The 17265-nt window shown below is 48.0% G+C and overlaps 1 protein-coding gene and 1 long non-coding RNA gene across 2 annotated transcripts in view; one reads left to right on the top strand and one right to left on the bottom strand.

The window, feature by feature from the left end:
* The first annotated feature begins 6799 nt into the window (after positions 1–6799).
* Positions 6800–7384, top strand: LOC306811723. Its single transcript, XR_013776720.1, has 3 exons — positions 6800–6864; positions 6910–7091; positions 7160–7384. It is a non-coding gene; the product is annotated as an uncharacterized lncRNA (long non-coding RNA).
* Positions 7385–7854: 470 nt separating this feature from the next.
* Positions 7855–17265, bottom strand: part of CSMD2 (CUB and Sushi multiple domains 2) — a gene marked incomplete at its 3' end in the record, with an annotated part of 261650 nt that continues 252239 nt past the window's right edge. The window contains exons 63-71 of the mRNA XM_079325862.1: positions 16673–16746; positions 15225–15336; positions 14640–14819; positions 13673–13738; positions 12715–12876; positions 12002–12114; positions 11302–11389; positions 9651–9789; positions 7855–8014 (exon numbers count right to left, since the gene is read on the bottom strand). Coding sequence (XP_079181988.1) covers positions 7855–8014; positions 9651–9789; positions 11302–11389; positions 12002–12114; positions 12715–12876; positions 13673–13738; positions 14640–14819; positions 15225–15336; positions 16673–16746 — 1094 coding nt within the window. The remainder of the gene's footprint in view (positions 8015–9650; positions 9790–11301; positions 11390–12001; positions 12115–12714; positions 12877–13672; positions 13739–14639; positions 14820–15224; positions 15337–16672; positions 16747–17265) is intronic.

Genomic DNA, 17265 nt, shown 5'->3' with positions numbered 1-17265 from the left:
CAGACATCCAAACCAGGCTTCTTCCCCAGGCAAAACCTTTCCAAATTATTCCAAGGGATTTAAGAATTTGCTCCTGCAGCCAGAAAATCCCCGGGAATACGGAGGGGTGGAGTCCTGAGTCCTTCGGTGGGATGGGAAAGGCAAAAGGAATCAAGGAATCCTTTTGGGATTGCGCTAATTCCTCCTCCAAGCCTGAGAGTTTTGCTTCCCAGCTCCTTGGAAAGCTGTGGGGAAAGAGGAAAGGAAGAATCGGGATAACTGATAGCCTGGGAAAATTAAATTAAGTGGGCTGGCCATTCATTCCAACCGGGCCTTGGACAATTCCAGGGATGTGGCAGCCACAGTTTCCCTGGGAAATCCATCCCTGCTCCTTCCCACCCTCCCAGGAAGGATTTTTTCCCAAAAATCCCATCTAAAACACTCTTTTCTCCAAAAGTCACCGTGTCCCCTCGGTCACGAACCAGAACCATCCTGAAATCCCACCCCGCTGACATTCCCGTGGCCATGAATAATTCAGGAATATCAGGAAAGTTTCCCGGAGCTGCGGCATTGATGAGCCCGAATCACCTGGAGGGGGTGAAGATGAGCTAATCACCGTTTGTTCTCTCTCGATAGCTGATTAACCGTTAATTAGAATATTCAACAAAGGCTTAAATATGCAAATGAGCAGGTGAGGACGGAGTTCGTTATAGGAGGTGCCATAAAATCCCTGATTTTTATTCTTGGACTATTGTTTGATGGGTTTGTTTGGTTTCTTTTTTTTTTCCTCTTAAACAAAAATGGATTTGTTTTTCAAGTTGTTTGTTCTGCTGGGATGTTGCAGGAGCAGGGATAAATTAATCCCAAACTCCATCCAAACATCGGGAATGATGCTCCCAGCCCCACAGGCAGGATGCCCAAAGTTCAGGAAGCTGATCCTGCTTCTCCACGTAAAAAAAAAAAAAAAAAAAAAAAAAGGCAAATTTTGGATGCTCCAAGATTCCTGCAGAGCGGGGAGAGGGAATGAGAAGGGAGGGGCTCAGCCCCAGCACGAGGAATTCCCAAAATCCCAATTCCCAAGATTCCTGTTGTGATTTTTCCTGCTTGCCCTCAAATCCTGGCAGCTGTCCCTGCTCCGGTCACCTCTCTGTGCTGCCAAAATTTGGGATGTGATATCCTTCAACCTCTCTCTGCCAAAAATTTGGGATGTGATATCCTTAAAACTCTCCCTGCTGCCAACACCGTTTTGTTCCCATCTGTTTTCCAAGGGTTTTTCCAAAGGAGCTCAGCCCAGCCCCATCCTGCTCCAAAAAAAAAAAAAAAATCCTTTGGAATCAGAGAATTCCAGAGGGGTTTGGGATGCAGTTCTTTTTTTATTTTTTTTTTATTTTTTTTTTTTTTTTTTGTGTCTGAACACAGATTTTAAACAATTTCTTCCCATTTTTTGGCCAGATTTCCTGGCAGATTTCCTAAGGAACACTCCAGGACAGCGCCTGCCATCCCAAAGTGCCCAGAATTTGCTGCAGCGATGTTTTCCAGGTGCTGAGAAGTGGCAGAAACAGGAAAAAAAGAATAAAAAAAATCAATAATTACAATCCCAGCGGCTCTGTTTTGCCAATGAGCCGCGTTATCCCTGCTGGAAAACCTGGGAATTGCTTCATGGGGGAAAAGGGATAAAAGAAAAATAGGAGGAAAGGGGGGAAAAAGGGAAAAAAAAGGGGAAAGGAGCCCAGAACTCCCCTCGGTGCCGTCTCCCACTTTACCTCCCATGCCCTAAATTCCCTTGGGAAGATCCAATCCCGCCCCTCCAGTCTGGAAACTGAATTTAATCATCCTTTAATGGGAGAGAGGCCAAGGATTTCCAAACCTTCCCAAGGATTTGTTCCATAATCAGCTGGAATCCTGGAAAGGGCAAACGGAGCAATAATTCCTGGACGAGGCCCGACATCCCCTCATCTCTTCATCTTTAGGCTGAATTAAAATGATCTTCGAAGTGACATTTAATTAAAGAGATATTTAATTTATAATTTAGTTTATAAATCCCAGGTGGGTGAAGGCACCAACTCCATTTCCACTCTCCTCACGGTGAGTTTTCCACTTTTTTTTTTACCGGAGTTTGGAATATTCCAGGCTGGCAGATGGTTGTTTTGGGAAAGAATTGAAGCTCGGGGGGATTCATTTTAAAAGAAGGAAATCCGAATTAAAAATATATACAGGATTTTGTGTTTTGGGATAAACCTTGTATCAGGGCACGGATCCCGCGGGATGTGCCTGGAAAAATCCTCAGGTGTCCCTCTGGAAATTCGGGAATGTCTAAAAGGGTTTTTTGCCGGATTTTCTGCAGCTCCAGCATTGATGGATTTGGGGCTGGAGGATGCGGAATTTTTTCACCTGGAGCTTCCAGATGGGGAAAAAAAAACCCCAAAAACCTGGATGAGCTGAGCTCCAAACGCTCCTCTCCCCATCCCGAGGTTATCCCGCTCCCGCTGGGTGCGGATTTGGGAATTCCGGCACCCGGCGCTTTTCCACAGCCCTAAAAACCCCTCGGAATTAATGAAGCGTTAATGAGAGAGGAGCCTCATTAAAGAGCCGAACTGCGGCTGCCTGGACCGAGCTGGGACTAATTAGCGATGCAGATTTATCCGGAGCCCTCGGCTTCCCCCTGCCAACACTCCCAGCTGCTCTTCCCGGTTTTATTCCCCTCCAAAAAATGCCCGGTGGATGCTCCAGTTCCCGCCCCGCCGGTCTCTCTCTCTTTTTTATTTTTTTTGTTTATTTTTCCCTCGCAAGATTCCCAGTGGCATCTTCAGCTCTCCCAGTTTTCCTGCTGCTCCCTCCCTGATTTTTTTCCCCCAGAAGATTCCCAGGCTTGGTCTCTCCTTGTTTTTTCCATCCAAAAAACGCGCAGTGGAATTTCCAGTTTTCCCAGTTTCCCTGCTGGTCCCTCCTTGTTTTTTGTTTTATTTTTTTCCCCCCAAAATTCCCAATGGATGCTCCAGCTCCTTCCAGCTTCTCTCTCCCAGTATTATTCCCCCAAAATTCCCGGTGGATGCTTCAGCTCTTGTCCTGCTGCTCTCCCCCTGGATTTTTTTCCCCTTTTTTTTCTCCTGCTTCACTGATTTCTCAGTTTTTTCCCCCAAAAAGATTCCCAGTGGAAGTTCCAGCTGCTCTCTCCCAGTTTCCCTGCTGCTCTCTCCCTGATTTTTTTCCCCCAGAAAATTCCCAGTGTCGGTCCCCCCCTGGTTTTTTTTTTCCCCAAAATTTTCCCAGTGGCAGCTCCAGCTCTCTCTCCCTTATCAGCAGCTGCTGGAAGAGCTGGGAGGGATTTTATGGATTTTAGGGATTTTTCCTTCCAGGGAATGAGGGCTGAGAGAGACCACCCAAAAGCTGAAATCCCAAATACAGAGGGAAACCTTGAGAATTGGGAGGAGGAAGAATCTTGGAATGGTTTGGGTTGGAAGGATCCTGAAGGATCATCCCATCCCATCCCATCCCATCCCATCCCATCCCATCCCATCCCATCCCATCCCATCCCATCCCATCCCATCCCATCCCATCCCATCCCATCCCATCCCATCCCATCCCATCCCATCCCATCCCATCCCATCCCATCCTCTTAATTCCCCCTTTTTAAATCATTCTTTTAAATTCTTTCTACATTTTAAAATAATTTTTTTAAATTCCCCCTTTTAATCATCCCATGCCTTCTTTTAATCTCCCTTTTTCATCCCATCCCAATTCCAATCCCAGGTTTGGGGCACCCCCAATTCCTCTGGGAAGCTCCAGAGCATTTTGAACTCTCCCCTCCCTCAGAATCCAAAATCCCAAGGAATTCCCATCCTGCCAGGAATTGGTCACACCAAACATCCCAAAAAACCCCCTGAGCTTCCTCCTGCTGCCTTTCCCTATCCTTATTTTGGATAAAATGAGATAAGGAGGGGATAAATCCAAGGATAAAGAATCAGGGAGTGGAAAAAACCAAATAAAAAACAACAGAGAGCATAAAATCCACATGGGAACATCAAAACCCCCACCAGGGCTTTTTTCATCCCAAATTTCCTCCATCCCAAATTAATTCCTGCCAATCACCAGGCACAGGGTGAGAGGAGGGATTGGACTCTTAATTAAAACCAAATTAAAGCAAATTGGAGCAGGAATTGGGGTTGGAGATGGGAAGGATCCTGTTTTCCCTTCCCATGGGATATCCCTGAGAAAATCCTGTTGGAAAATCCAAATTTCTTCATCCAAATCCAATTTGCATGAATTTTTTTCCTTCCTAAAACCTTCCAGCAGCTGGAAAATTCAGGAATTCCCATCCCTGGACGAGTGGTGTGTGCACAACCAGAAAATCCCGGGATAAACATTTTGGAATTTAACACACACACCAAAACAAAAAGGAGAAAAACACCATGGGGCTGTAAGAAAAAGCAATGCAAAAATCGAGTTTTTTTTATTATTTGGAAGTCCAAAATCGAAAATAGCTTTGAAATTCCGCAGGGAACGCCGGGAACACACGGAAAAGCCTCATATACAGAGACAGATAAATTAACTGGGAATTCTGCAGACAAGCCAGGGCCATGGAGAGATTCCATATGTACATTTTTATGGAAACCATTTATACACTGTATTACATTTACAAAAAAAAAAAAAGCTGATTTATTTATTTATTTTTTTTCCCCTACTACTTCGTTTTGTTTTTCCCTACGATAATGAAAAAAAAAAAATTACATTTTGGTTTTTTTTTATTTATTTTTTTAGCTGTACAAACTTTTAATTAATAAAAATATATCTCTGTACAAAAGAGGGATTTGAGCTTTTTTTTTGTATTTTTTTTACCATTTTTCTCATTTTTTCCCTTTTTTTCTTTTTTTCCCATTTTTTTTTTCATTTTTCCCTTTTTTTTTTCATTTTTTTTCTTTTTTTTGTTTCTTTTTTTTTTTTTACCATATGCAAGTCCTCTGGGCACAAGGATGGAGAATGGCATGGAGTAGATCCCAGCCAGCTTGAAAAAAAATGGAATAAACCCCTTTTTCCACTTCCTTGTCTCCCTAGGCAAGAGCAGGAAAAGGGAATTCATGGATCCAAAGCAGCAAATTCCATTGAAGTTGAGCCCTCCCTCCTCCCTGCATTGGTGATTTTAAATATTTTGGATTTATTTTGCACTCCTGGATGTGAATTTCTCCTGGTTTTTCCATGGAATGAGTCAGGAGAGGATTCCCTGGAATCTGGAAGGATCCAAGCTCTGCTTCCAAGGATTGTTCCTTCCAAGGGGAAAAAAATCAGGGTACCCTGGTGGGATTTTTGGGAGCAGAAGTGGCATTTTTGGGAGAACAGGTGGCTTTTTTTTTTTTTTTTTTTTTTTTTTTTGGCAGGCTGGGAATTCTGCTCCCTCTGGAAGAGGCAGGAGTAACAAAAATAAAATATTGATGCATTTACACCTAAAAAAATGAAGGATAAACCTACAAAAATTCCCAAAGGCAGAACTTCAGGGAGGAGAAAATCCCTGTTGGAATGGCAGCATGGATGGAAATTCTCATTCCTGATTTTTCTTGGAGCCTCCTGGACTCAGTGACCTGGGAATGGCACTTCTGCCTCCCCTGATCCTACAAAAAGTGACTCCAAGCAAACTCTGCATCACAAGGATCCTGAGGAGGAAATGTCAGGCTGCCTTTCCCCCAAAAAATCCCAGGAATCCTCTGGGAAATAAAACTCTTGCATTGCCCTTTGGAGGTTCAGTCTGGAAAGGGCAAAGGATTTGGGGAGCTTTTGGGGGAATTAGTGTTTGTTGAGTTCTTTTCAGAGAGGATTTTCATTCCTGTCCCTTATGGAATCTTCTGGCAGTGAATTCCTGCTCAGGGATTTGGGTCCAACTTGAATCAGGGGGAGCATGGGGCAGGAAAAACCCAGCCAGGAATGCTCAAGGGAAAATTAATCACAGGGAAGAGCTTTTCCCAAGTTTTGGGAAGTTTCCTTTTGAAAACTCTTCCTGGGGTAGAATAACAAAGAAACAAACCAGAAACCCAAATACAGAAAAACAAATCCTTGTCCTGGATCCAGGGAATTTCCATAAATCCAGCCAGGAATGCCAAAAGGAAAATCAAACACAGGGAAGAGCTTTACCCAAGTTTTGGGAAGTTTCCCTTTGAAAATTCTTCCTGGGGTAGAAAATCCATCAAAGAAATAACCCAGAAACTCAAATGCAGGAAACCCAAATCCTCATCCTGTCCCATCCAGGTGTTTTCTGTAGATCCAGCCAGGAATGCCCAAAGGAAAATCAAGCACAGGGAAGAAGTGAAAAGCTTCCCAAGGTTTGGAAAGCTCCCATTTGAAAACCCTTCTTCTGCTCAAGCCAAAAAATAACCCAGGAACCCAAACCCAGACACACAAATCCTCATCCTGTCCCATCCAGGTGTTTCCCATGAACATGAAACCATCCCAAGTTTTGCTTGGAAAGGCTCCACCTGAAAACTCTTCCTCTGCTCAACCCTTGGGGTGAAAAACCCAACCAAGAAACGACCCAGAAAACCAAATGCAGGAAACCCAAATCCTCATTCTGTCCCATCCAGGTGTTTTCCATGAATCCAGCACCTTGTGCACAACCTCTCTGTCACCCAAGCTCTTCCCAAAATTCAGGAAGCTCCTTGCAGGAGGCAGCTCCCACCTCAGGTCTTGCTGAGGTCTCAGGGAGCAGCTGGAGCAGCAGCTGTGGCGTGGAGATCCAGCAGGATGGATGGAGATCCAGCAGGATGGATGGAGATCCAGCAGGATGGAGGAGGTGGATCCAGCAGATGGAGAAGGTGGATCCAGCAGTATGGATGGAGATCCAGCAGGATGGAGGAGGTTTATCCAGCAGGATGGAGGAGGTGGATCCAGCAGATGGAGAAGGTGGATCCAAAAGGATGGAGAAGGTGAATCCAGCAGATGGAGGAGGTGGATCCAGCAGGATGAAGGAGGTGGATCCAGCAGGATGGAGAAGGTGGATCCAGCAGGGTGGAGAAGGTGGATCCCGCAGGGTAGAGGAGGTGGATCCAGCAGGATGGAGAAGGTGGATCCAGCAGATGGAGGAGGTGGATCCAGCAGATGGAGGAGGTGGATCCAGCAGGATGGAGAAGGTGGATCCAGCAGATGGAAAAGGTGGATCCAGCAGGATGGAAAAGGTGGATCCAGCAGGATGGAGAAGGTGGATCCAGCAGCCCCTGGAATCCAGGGAGGTGCAGCAGCTTCTCCACAGCCTGGGCAGGGGTGGGAGCAGGGAGGTGGGGAGAGGATAGATAGATGGATGGAGAGGTGGGACAATCATCCACTGGACACCGACCCCGGGAATCTGGGAATGCAAAGAGTTGGTTACAACACACGGGGATTCTGGGGAAGTGGGTTTGTTATTCTAGAGTTGGAGTATTCCAGATGGGAGGGTTCTACAGTGAACTGATCCAATGAGAACCTTTCCAACTCCACACATTCCACAAGAACTGCATGCATTCCCTGGTGCCATGAGATGCCCCCATCCCCTCCCACCCCTGATCCTGTGAGTTCCCCCCCATCCCCACCCTTCCCTGATCCCATGAGATCCCCTCCATCCCCTCCCATCCCTGATCCCATGAGATCCCCCCATCCCCTCCCATCCCTGATCCCATGAGATCCCCCCATCCCCACCCATCCCTGATCCCATGAGATCCCCCCATCCCCTCCCATCCCTGATCCCGTGAGATCCCCCCATCCCCACCCATCCCTGATCCTGTGAGATCCCCCCCATCCCCTCCCATCCCTGATCCCATGAGATCCCCCCATCCCCTCCCATCCCTGCTCCCATGAGATGCCCCCATCCCCTCCCAGCCCTGGAGCTGCAGGGTGCCCAGCCCCTCTCACCGGGGCCGGCTATACGGCCGTGCACACGGTGCTCACGGTGAACTCGGCCTCGCCGCCCATGATGTCCGAGGGCTGCAGGTTCCTGTCGTACATGGGGTTCTCAAAGGTGCCCCTCACGTTGGTGTTCTCGTGGCCAGCATAGCCATTAAATGGGACTTTGGGTCTCCTCCTGTGGGATTGTTTTAGGTTGCAATACAGGATGTGAACAAAAGTTTGTATTCTGTCACCATCTGTTAAACCAGGTGGGGCAGTGACCCTTATCTCCATGGAGATATCCTCTGCTAATGGGCCATCTTTAAACCAGCTGGGGCAATCATCTTTATCTTCCCACAGCCCATCCTCCCTCCAGGAGATATCTCCTGTTAATGGGCCATTGTTTAAAACTGGGTGTGGCAGTGATTCTTATCTCTGTGGGAATTATCTCCTGTTAATGGGCCATTGTTTAAAACTGGGTGTGGCAGTGATCTTTATCTCCTGGCACACATTATCTGCTAATGGGCCATCTTTAAACCAGCTGGGGCAATCATCTTTATCTTCCCACAGCCCATCCTCCCTCCAGGAGATATCTCCTGTTCATGGCCATTGAGTCCCAGGGCATGGCTGATAAAATTCCATCATCCCACTGAGAGATGCTCCACCCAGGGGGAGGAGACAAACATTTCCTAATTAGTAAAAAACTGAGATTTGGAACACCAGAGCAGCTTTTCCACTGGATTCCAGAGGAAAGCCAGACCTTTCCACATCATCCCTGGAGCTTCGGAGGAAACTGCACCTTCTCCAGGAGCACTGCTCCAGCTGAACCACATCTGCCACTGCAGGAGGATGCAGCCACCATGGAATGGGACTGTGCCACCACCCTGACTGACTGACTGTGTCAGCTTGGATTCTGACTCTGCCAGTGTTTGGGATTGTTCTTTGTAATACTGCATTTCTATTTTAATTTTCCTAGTAAAGAACTGTTATTCCTATTCCCATCTCTTTGCCTGAGAGCCCCTTAATTTCAAAATGATAATAATTTGGAGGGAGGGAGTTTCCATCCTCCATTTCAAAGAGAAGCTCCTTCCTTTATTGGCAGACACCTGCCCTCCAAACCAGGACAGGGACTGGGAACAAAACCCACCAGGTGACAGCCCTGATGGAGCCTGTGGGGATGGGGCTGGAAAATCTGTCTGGGATTTGCAGCATAGATCAGGAGCAAACCTGAATTTACACCATGTTCAAAGCCATGGTGGGGAGGGGGAATTTGCTTTTTATCCTCCTAAATTTGCTTTTCATGCCCCTAAATTTGGTTTTCATGCTCCTAAATGTGGCTACAAATCCCACTAATGGCCAACAAAACCCTCTTTGCTCTCCTCTCCCAAATCCTCGTTTCACCACATTTTATTTCCCCACCTCCTGAATTAAACCTGCCCTAAAGGTGGGATTTTTAAGGTTAGCTCACTGATACTTCCCTCAAATCCCTTACTTACTTTCACCTTTTGGAATTATTGCAAACCTGTGTTTGCAGGGATAAAACACAAACCATTCAATAACCTCCTAAACCCTCTTTGTTGTTGTCCCACCTCCTGAACTAAATAAAACTCTAAAAGGAGGATTTTAAGTCCATCTCCCTGATATTTCTCTCCAATCCCTGAATTTCTTTCACCTTTTAGAATTATTGCCCCAATCTCCCAAACTCTCTTTGTTGCTGTCCCACTTCCTGAATTAAACCAGCCCTAAACATGGGATTTTAAGCCCAGCTCACCAATACTTCTCTCCAATCCCTGATTTTCTTTCACCTTTAGGAATTCTTGTCCCAAACCCACCTGTGTTTGTAGAGATAAAGCACAAACCCTGCAATAATCAGGGCGATGAAAGGCACAAGGATGGCGGCTGCCACGGAGCTGCTGTTGGATGCAAAGTGGTGGCCGATGGATTCGGGATCATTTTCCATCATGCTGATGTCTGGAACACACCAGAAAGGAACACATTTCTCACATTTCCCCATTTCTCTGTTTCCCACATTTCCCCATTTTCCACATTTCCTCCATTTACCATTTCCCCCATTTCTCACACTTCTCACATTTCCCCATTTTCCACATTTCCTCCATTTCCCATTTCCCCATTTCTCACACTTCCCACATTTCCCTGTTTCCCACATTTCCTACATTTATCACATTTCCCCATTTCCCACATTTCCCCCATTTCCCCGTTTTCCACATTTCCTACATTTTTCATTTCCCCCATTTCCCCATTTCTCACATTTCCTACATTTCTCACATTTCCTACATTTCTCACATTTCCCCATTTTTCACATTTCCCATTTCCCATTTCTCACATTTCCCACATTTCCTACATTTCCTACATTTCTCACATTTCCCTGTTTCCCATATTTCCTACATTTCTCACATTTCCCCATTTTCCACATTTCCTCCATTTCCCATTTCCCCATTTATCACATTTCCCACATTTCCCCATTTCCCATATTTTCTACATTTCTCACATTTCCCCATTTCCCATTTGCCCCATTTCCCCATTTCTCACACTTCCCACATTTCCCTGTTTCCCACATTTCCTACATTTCTCACATTTCCCCATTTCCCCCATTTCCCCATTTCTCACATTTCCCCATTTCCCCCATTTCCTACATTTCTCACATTTCCCCATTTCCCCCATTTCCCCATTTCTCACATTTCCTCATTTCCCCCATTTCCCACATTTCCTACACTTCTCACATTTCCCCACTTCCCATATTTCCCACATTTCTCACTGGGGGATAAGGGCTTGGCTCAAGGTGGCACCAGCAGCAAAATGAGTGAAGTGGTGCTGCAAAAGGGAATTTAAAAATGGATGTGCAAGGATGGAGATCCAGCCTAATTTAGGCCTTGTCATTTATGTAGAGCTGCAGTTAAAGAGAGGTGTAAATTGATTTATTTTGCCAAAAAGCTCCAACTTGGATGCATAAATTTGGGATTTAAGGAGACTCTGAAATGCTGCAATAATGAGCATCTATCAAGGTGATGAGATTCCAGCAATCCTGAGGGATTAAAAAGCTCAAACCACACTTTAAGAAGTATTTAGGAGCTTAAACTTTGGGTGGTTTAAGCTCCCAAGAGCCTCTGTGATTTCTGATGGAGACACTTTCTGTGGTGGGAATGGGATTTGGGCCTGGCAGGGAACTGGGAATTTGGAAAAAAAAAGCATGTCCAGGTGTTGTTTGTGCTTCCAAACTCTCCCTGCATTTGGACAGCAGCCTGGTTATCCCTCATTCTGTTCCCAAATTATAAATTTTATCATTGTTCTTTTTGTTTTGTGCTGTTTGTCTCCCAAACACCTCACACCAAGCTCAGCAGGACACGGAAAGCACAGAAAATTCAAGCCAGGGATTGGAGAGACATTCCCTGCTTGGAAAACCCCATCAGGCCAAAATGGAGCTTTTGGAATTGAAGGGAAAAGTGCAAATCCAGGGAATTTTACCAAGTCTCTGGAGGCCAAACTGCCCAAAGCCTTTGCCACGCACAAAGCCCTGGTAGACGAAGGTGCCGCTCGAGGACTCCGACGAGACCTGTGCACAGTGGAAATCAACAGATTTACCCAACATTTCCCTGGATTTAACCCCAGCTCACCTCAGCCCCTTCCAATGCATTCACTTGATGCAGTTCCTCAAAAAATCCTGGCGTTTTTTAAAGGGTTTCACTGCCCAACAGCTGAAAATTCTCCAAGGAAGGGAAGGTGGAAAAATCTTGTTTGTGATAAACATTGGAGAGGATATTGCTGATTCCAGAGGGAGAGGGAAAAGTGGCAATGAGTCAGCTGGATCCACATTTTTTCCAAGCTCCAGTGAATTCCTAAAAAGCTTGGGAAACTCCCAGACACGGGCAGAGGGTGAGGAGTTGGCTCCATTAGAGAAAATCAGATTTTCCAGTGAGATGTTGAGCCTATATAAAATATCCACATGGAATGAATCCCGTTGGTTTCTCCTCCAGCATTATCTGGGAGATGATGGATTCCAAACCCCAGGGCAATAAAACATAAAAAAATAAACAACCCCCAGCTGCAGGAGGAGCTGTCACCTGCTGGGAAAGTGCCACATGTCCCCTCCCAGCTCCAGGAATTTCTCCAGGGAAGGGAAATCCAGGCTGGGACAGGCATGGCAGGGTGAATTTTGTGCACTCACGTGTCCATCCAGAGCCCATTTGTCATTCCTGAACTTGTTGGCAAAGATCTCCAGTGGGCCCATGATCTGGTACACCTGGAGCAGCAGGTGCACGTCTTCCTTCTTGTAAATCCCTGGAAAAAAAGGGATTTTGTCAGCTCTGGGTCACTCTGGTTTGAAATAATTGAGTGGGAGGGCAGATAAACCATGTCAGGGTTTGAGTGGACACCAGTCCTGCTACTGGGATGCACTGGAAACACAGCCCAGGATACTGAAGGTTATTTTCCATATGGGAAAGGACTCAATATTTAATTAATATTCAATAATTAATATTCAGGTTGTGCTGTTGGATCAGGAAGAGCCTGGTGCTCCAGGAGGGCAGAGACACGGAGCACTCATGGAATTACGGGCTGATCCCCCACGGATTATCAAAATCCAACTCATAATTTAAAATTTTTTGCCAAAACCTCCAAATCCTTCCTTGGACACCTCCAGGAATGTGCACTCCAAATTCCCCATGGCACTTCCAATGCCTGACCACCCTTCCCATGCAGGAATTTTCCCAAAAACCCAACCTGGCACTGACAGGCTGTATCCACTCACAGCCAGAGGATATTGAGGGGCAGCCAGGGTGGGTCAGGCTCTGCTCCCAGGGTGAGAGGAAACCTGGAGGTGGCCAGGGGACACTCCCTGGCCTGGCAATGCCACCCAAAAAGGTCAGGAGTGTCCCTCACCCGACACCTGGAGCTCCACCCCGCTGTGGTCGATCAAGGTGGCGTTGACCTTGCTGGTGGCAGGGTCAAAGCTGGTGACAGAGAGCATGGCTGGCTGCTTCTTCCCCAGGTACTCGTAGGAGCCTTTCCACAGGGAATTCCTTGCAAACACATCCGCAGGCACTGGAATTACAGCGGTGGGAGGTGACAAAAAATCAGGAGCGTTTCTGTTTTTACAGGGGAGGCTATGAGCTCTTGTCCTCCCAAACCCTGAACCCTCACCTGATCCCCCTGACCCCTCATCTGAGCCCCCTTAACCCTCACCTGGGGATGGAATGAGCCCCCTGACCCTCATTTGGGGATGCAATCAGCCCCTCTCACCCTCACCTGGGGATGGAATGAGCCCCCTGACCCTCATTTGGGGATGCAATCAGCCCCCTTAACCCTCATCTGGGGATGCAATGAGCTCCCTGCCCCTCACCTGGGGATGGAATGAGCCCCTCTCACCCTCACCTGGGGATGCAATGAGCCCCTCTCACCCTCACCTGGGGCTGCAATCAGCCCCTGCCCCTCACCTGGGGATGGAATCAGCCCCTCTCACCCTCACCTGGGGCTGCAATGAGCTCCTCTCACCCTCACCTGGGGATGGAATCAGCCCCCTGCCCCTCACCTGGGGATGGAATGAGCCCCATACCCTCACCTGGGGCTGCAATGAGCCCCCTGCCCCTCACCTGGGGATGGAATCAGCCCCTCTCACCCTCACCTGGGGCTGCAGTGAGCCCCATACCCTCACCTGGGGCTGCAATCAGCCCCTGCCCCTCACCTGGGGCTGCAATCAACCCCTCTCACCCTCACCTGGGGATGGAATCAGCCCCTCTCACCCTCACCTGGGGCTGCAATCAGCCCCATACCCTCACCTGGGGCTGCAATCAGCCCCTCTCACCCTCACCTGGGGCTGCAATCAGCCCCTGCCCCTCACCTGAGCCCCTGGCGAGCGGCGGCTCCCGCGCGGTTCCCACGGGTCTCCCGCTGGGACGAACATCGGCTGGCACAGGGACAGAGCACAGCTGTGAGAACATTCCAGGCCCTGGCACTGCCCATCCCACCCTCCTGAGGCTGGAAAAGCCCCCCCAAGGCCACAGAGCCCCAGCTGAGCCTGACCCCCACTGTGTCACCCAGGGCACTGAGTGCCACAGCCAGCCCGTCCTTGTGTGATAATTGATAAATGATTCCTGTCAATCACAGAATACTTAAAATAAGAAAAGAACATGGACATGGATAAAGGGAAATGTGTGATTAAACCCATTCTGTTTAAATCCTCCTGTTATGAATATTGTGTACATAAAATAAATAAAAAAGAGATTTTCCATAGTCTGAAAGGGTTTTTTTTCAGAATCAGATTTCCTGCCTTTGTGTAATCAATCACAAACTATCTGCTAAAGATCAGAATTCCCACTTCTCCTGTTTTTTATCTACCCAGACCAGATGACACATTCCTCATCCAAGACTCTGTGGCAGGCAAAATGTGGGGGAGATAAACAATTTTTGTCCTGTGCAGGAGCTTCTAGAGCCAAAAATCTCCCTGGAAGATCCCCAGGTGACTTTTTAAGGAAAGACTGGAGGTGGCACTCGAGTGTTGGGTCACAGGTTGGACTCGATGACCCCCAAGGCCTTTTCCAACCTAATTCTGGGATTCTGCTGGGGATAGCAATAGCAGAGACCCTCCCACCAACAAAAACCAGACTGGGCCATCCCACAACTTTTAAGGGAAAAAAGTCACGGCTGAAAACACCTCCCTCCTTCCTTGGAGCTATGACCCCAGAACTGAACCTTGGCTTTATCTGCAGCTTGAAAACCACCTCTGAAGGACCTCAAGGCCTAGGATGTGTACAAGCTGAGAGCCTGGGGAGGGTCTCAGAGCCCAGCTGGTGCCCCCAGCCCCTCACCCAGGCAGATGGGGGGTTTCCCTGTCCAGCTGCCGTCGGATTTGCAGGTGCGGTGCTCGGAGCCCCCGGTGAGGTAGAAGCCACTCTGGCAGGAGTAGATCAAGGTGTAGCCCAGGGAGGGCAGGTCCAGGGCACCCACGTTGGCATGGGATGGGGTCTCAGGCTGCCTGCAGTGATGGGCTGGAGGGGAGAGGGAGAACAGGTGAGAGAAACTACCCAGGGAGGGTGAAAAGTGACACCGTGACATCAACAGGGGAACAGGAAACTCCTGGAAGAGCTTCTACAGCTCACAGGGCCAAGCCTGGATTTTTCCCAGTTGGGAATTAATGAGGAGTTTCCCATGCTGGGTTTCTCTTCCTGGATAAAGCTGAACCTGGCTCTAGCTTGATGAGCTGGAAATCAGAATTGCCCACTCCCATTTTTAGGGGAAAAAGGCAAAACCAAAGGATGTTGAAGCAGCTCTGAGCCCAGAACCAAGTGCCAGGTGTGGGTGCAGACTTTGCAATCCCCAATTCTCCCAAAAATCCAATGGATTTCCCCCAAGAATTCACTGTGCAGAGCCTGGCTGAGGGCCCCAGGACTCACGGACGCAGTCGGGCTGGACACCACTCCAGGTGAGGTTGGGCAGGCAGGTCCTGGTGGTGGAGCCCTGCAGGAGATATCCCTTCTGGCACCTGAAGAACAGGATGCTTCCCACCTGTCCCAACAGGAGACAATCACTCAGCTTCCCAGGGATTCCAGGCTTTCATTCCATGCCATTCCCACATCACCACCTCACCCCGCACAGGAGCATCTCCATTCCCAGGGAAGCTCCCAGCTGAGCAAAAATCCCACTTATGGTGTCTCCAAATTAATGAAACCTAAAATTAATTAATTAAACCCCAAGATGAAGGTAACTAATTAGCAGGAAAACAGAAGGATCCACTCTGGCAGCCACTATCCCAGCAGGGAATGGGTGGGAATGGAGCCCCCCAGGGAGTCACTGTGGGATTTTTGTCCCCATTCCAATGATCTCCTGCTGGATGAGAACTGGGATTAGCAAAAGCACCTGCAGGAGTTGGTCTGAAAATTAATGGGAATTAATGTGAATAGCAGCAACTATTAATTATCACTGTAATTAATTTCAGACACAAAGCACTGCTAATTAATGCTGTGCAAACACACTCGGAGGGGTTAAAGGAGCATGTTGGGGTGTCCTGCTCCCAGGATGAGACAGGAATCCATGGAAGGGCACAGGAACCCATGGGATGAGACATTAATCCATGGAAAAGGACACATGAATGCACGAGATGAGACATTAATGTGTGAGGGGAGACAGGAATCCAAGGGAGAACACGTGAATCCATGGGAGGACACATGAATTCATGAGATAACATGTGAATCCATGGAACAACACAGAAATGACACAGAAATCCATGGGAGAAGACACGAATCCATGGGATAACATGTGAGTCCATGGGATAACATGTGAATCCATGGGATAACATGTGAATCCATGGGATAACACAGGAATCCATGGGAGGAGACAGGAATTAATGGGAGGACACATGAATCCATGGGATGACACATGAATCCATGGGATGACACAGGAATCCATGGGAGGAGACAGGAATTAATGGGAGGACACATGAATCCATGGGATGACACATGAATCCATGGGATGACACAAGAATCCATGGGATAACATGTGAATCCATGGGATAACACAGGAATCCATGGGATGACACAGGAATCCATGGGATGACACAGGAATCCATGGGATGACACAAGAATCCATGGGATGACACAGGAATCCATGGGATGACACAGGAATCCATGGGATAACACGTGAATCCATGGGATGACACAGGAATCCATGGGATGACACAGGAATCCATGGGATAACACGTGAATCCATGGGATAACACGTGAATCCATGGGATGACACAGGAATCCATGGGATAACACGTGAATCCATGGGATAACATATGAATCCATGGGGTAACAGGAATCCAGGGCTGGTTTTGTGGCACACCCCTCTTCCATGGCCATACCTGGTATCCCTGGGAATTGTTCTGCATCCCAAAGAGAGGCACTCCAGGATCTGCACATGTGGTGAGGCTGGGATCTGTTAAAAACAGGGGCAGGGATTTACAGGAGAGCTCAGACCCCTCCAGGCACACGGATCCTGCTGCACCTCTGGAACACAAGAGGGATTTGGCTCCAGAGGAACACACAAGGATTTTCCTGTTCCTTAAATCCCTGCCTGCTGCAGCATGAAGTAGCCAGAGGCACTTTATCCCTCAGGAGAAAAACTGGGAACAGGACAGCTCTTCCCCACACCCACGCTGTGCTCTCTGCTCCCATGGGCTCCAAGGATCCCATCCTCTTCCATGCTGTGTGCTCCCAAGGGCCATCCCAACTTCCAAAATCCCATTCTCCTCCCTGCCCTCTGCTCCCAAGGGCCAAGGATCCCATCCTCTTCTCTGGCCTCTGCCTCCAAGATCCATCCCAATCTCCAAGGATTTTGTCCTCTTTCCTTCCCTCTGCTCTCAAGGGCCATCCTGAACTTCAAGGGCCATGTTGATCCCATCCTCTTCCCTGCCCTGTGCTCCCAAGGGCCATCCCAACTTCCAAAATCCTGTCC

Source organism: Erithacus rubecula, assembly GCF_903797595.1.
Source record: "Erithacus rubecula genome assembly, chromosome: 23".
Taxonomy (NCBI): Eukaryota; Metazoa; Chordata; class Aves; order Passeriformes; family Muscicapidae; genus Erithacus; species Erithacus rubecula.
This window is presented reverse-complemented; position numbering and strand designations above follow the sequence as displayed.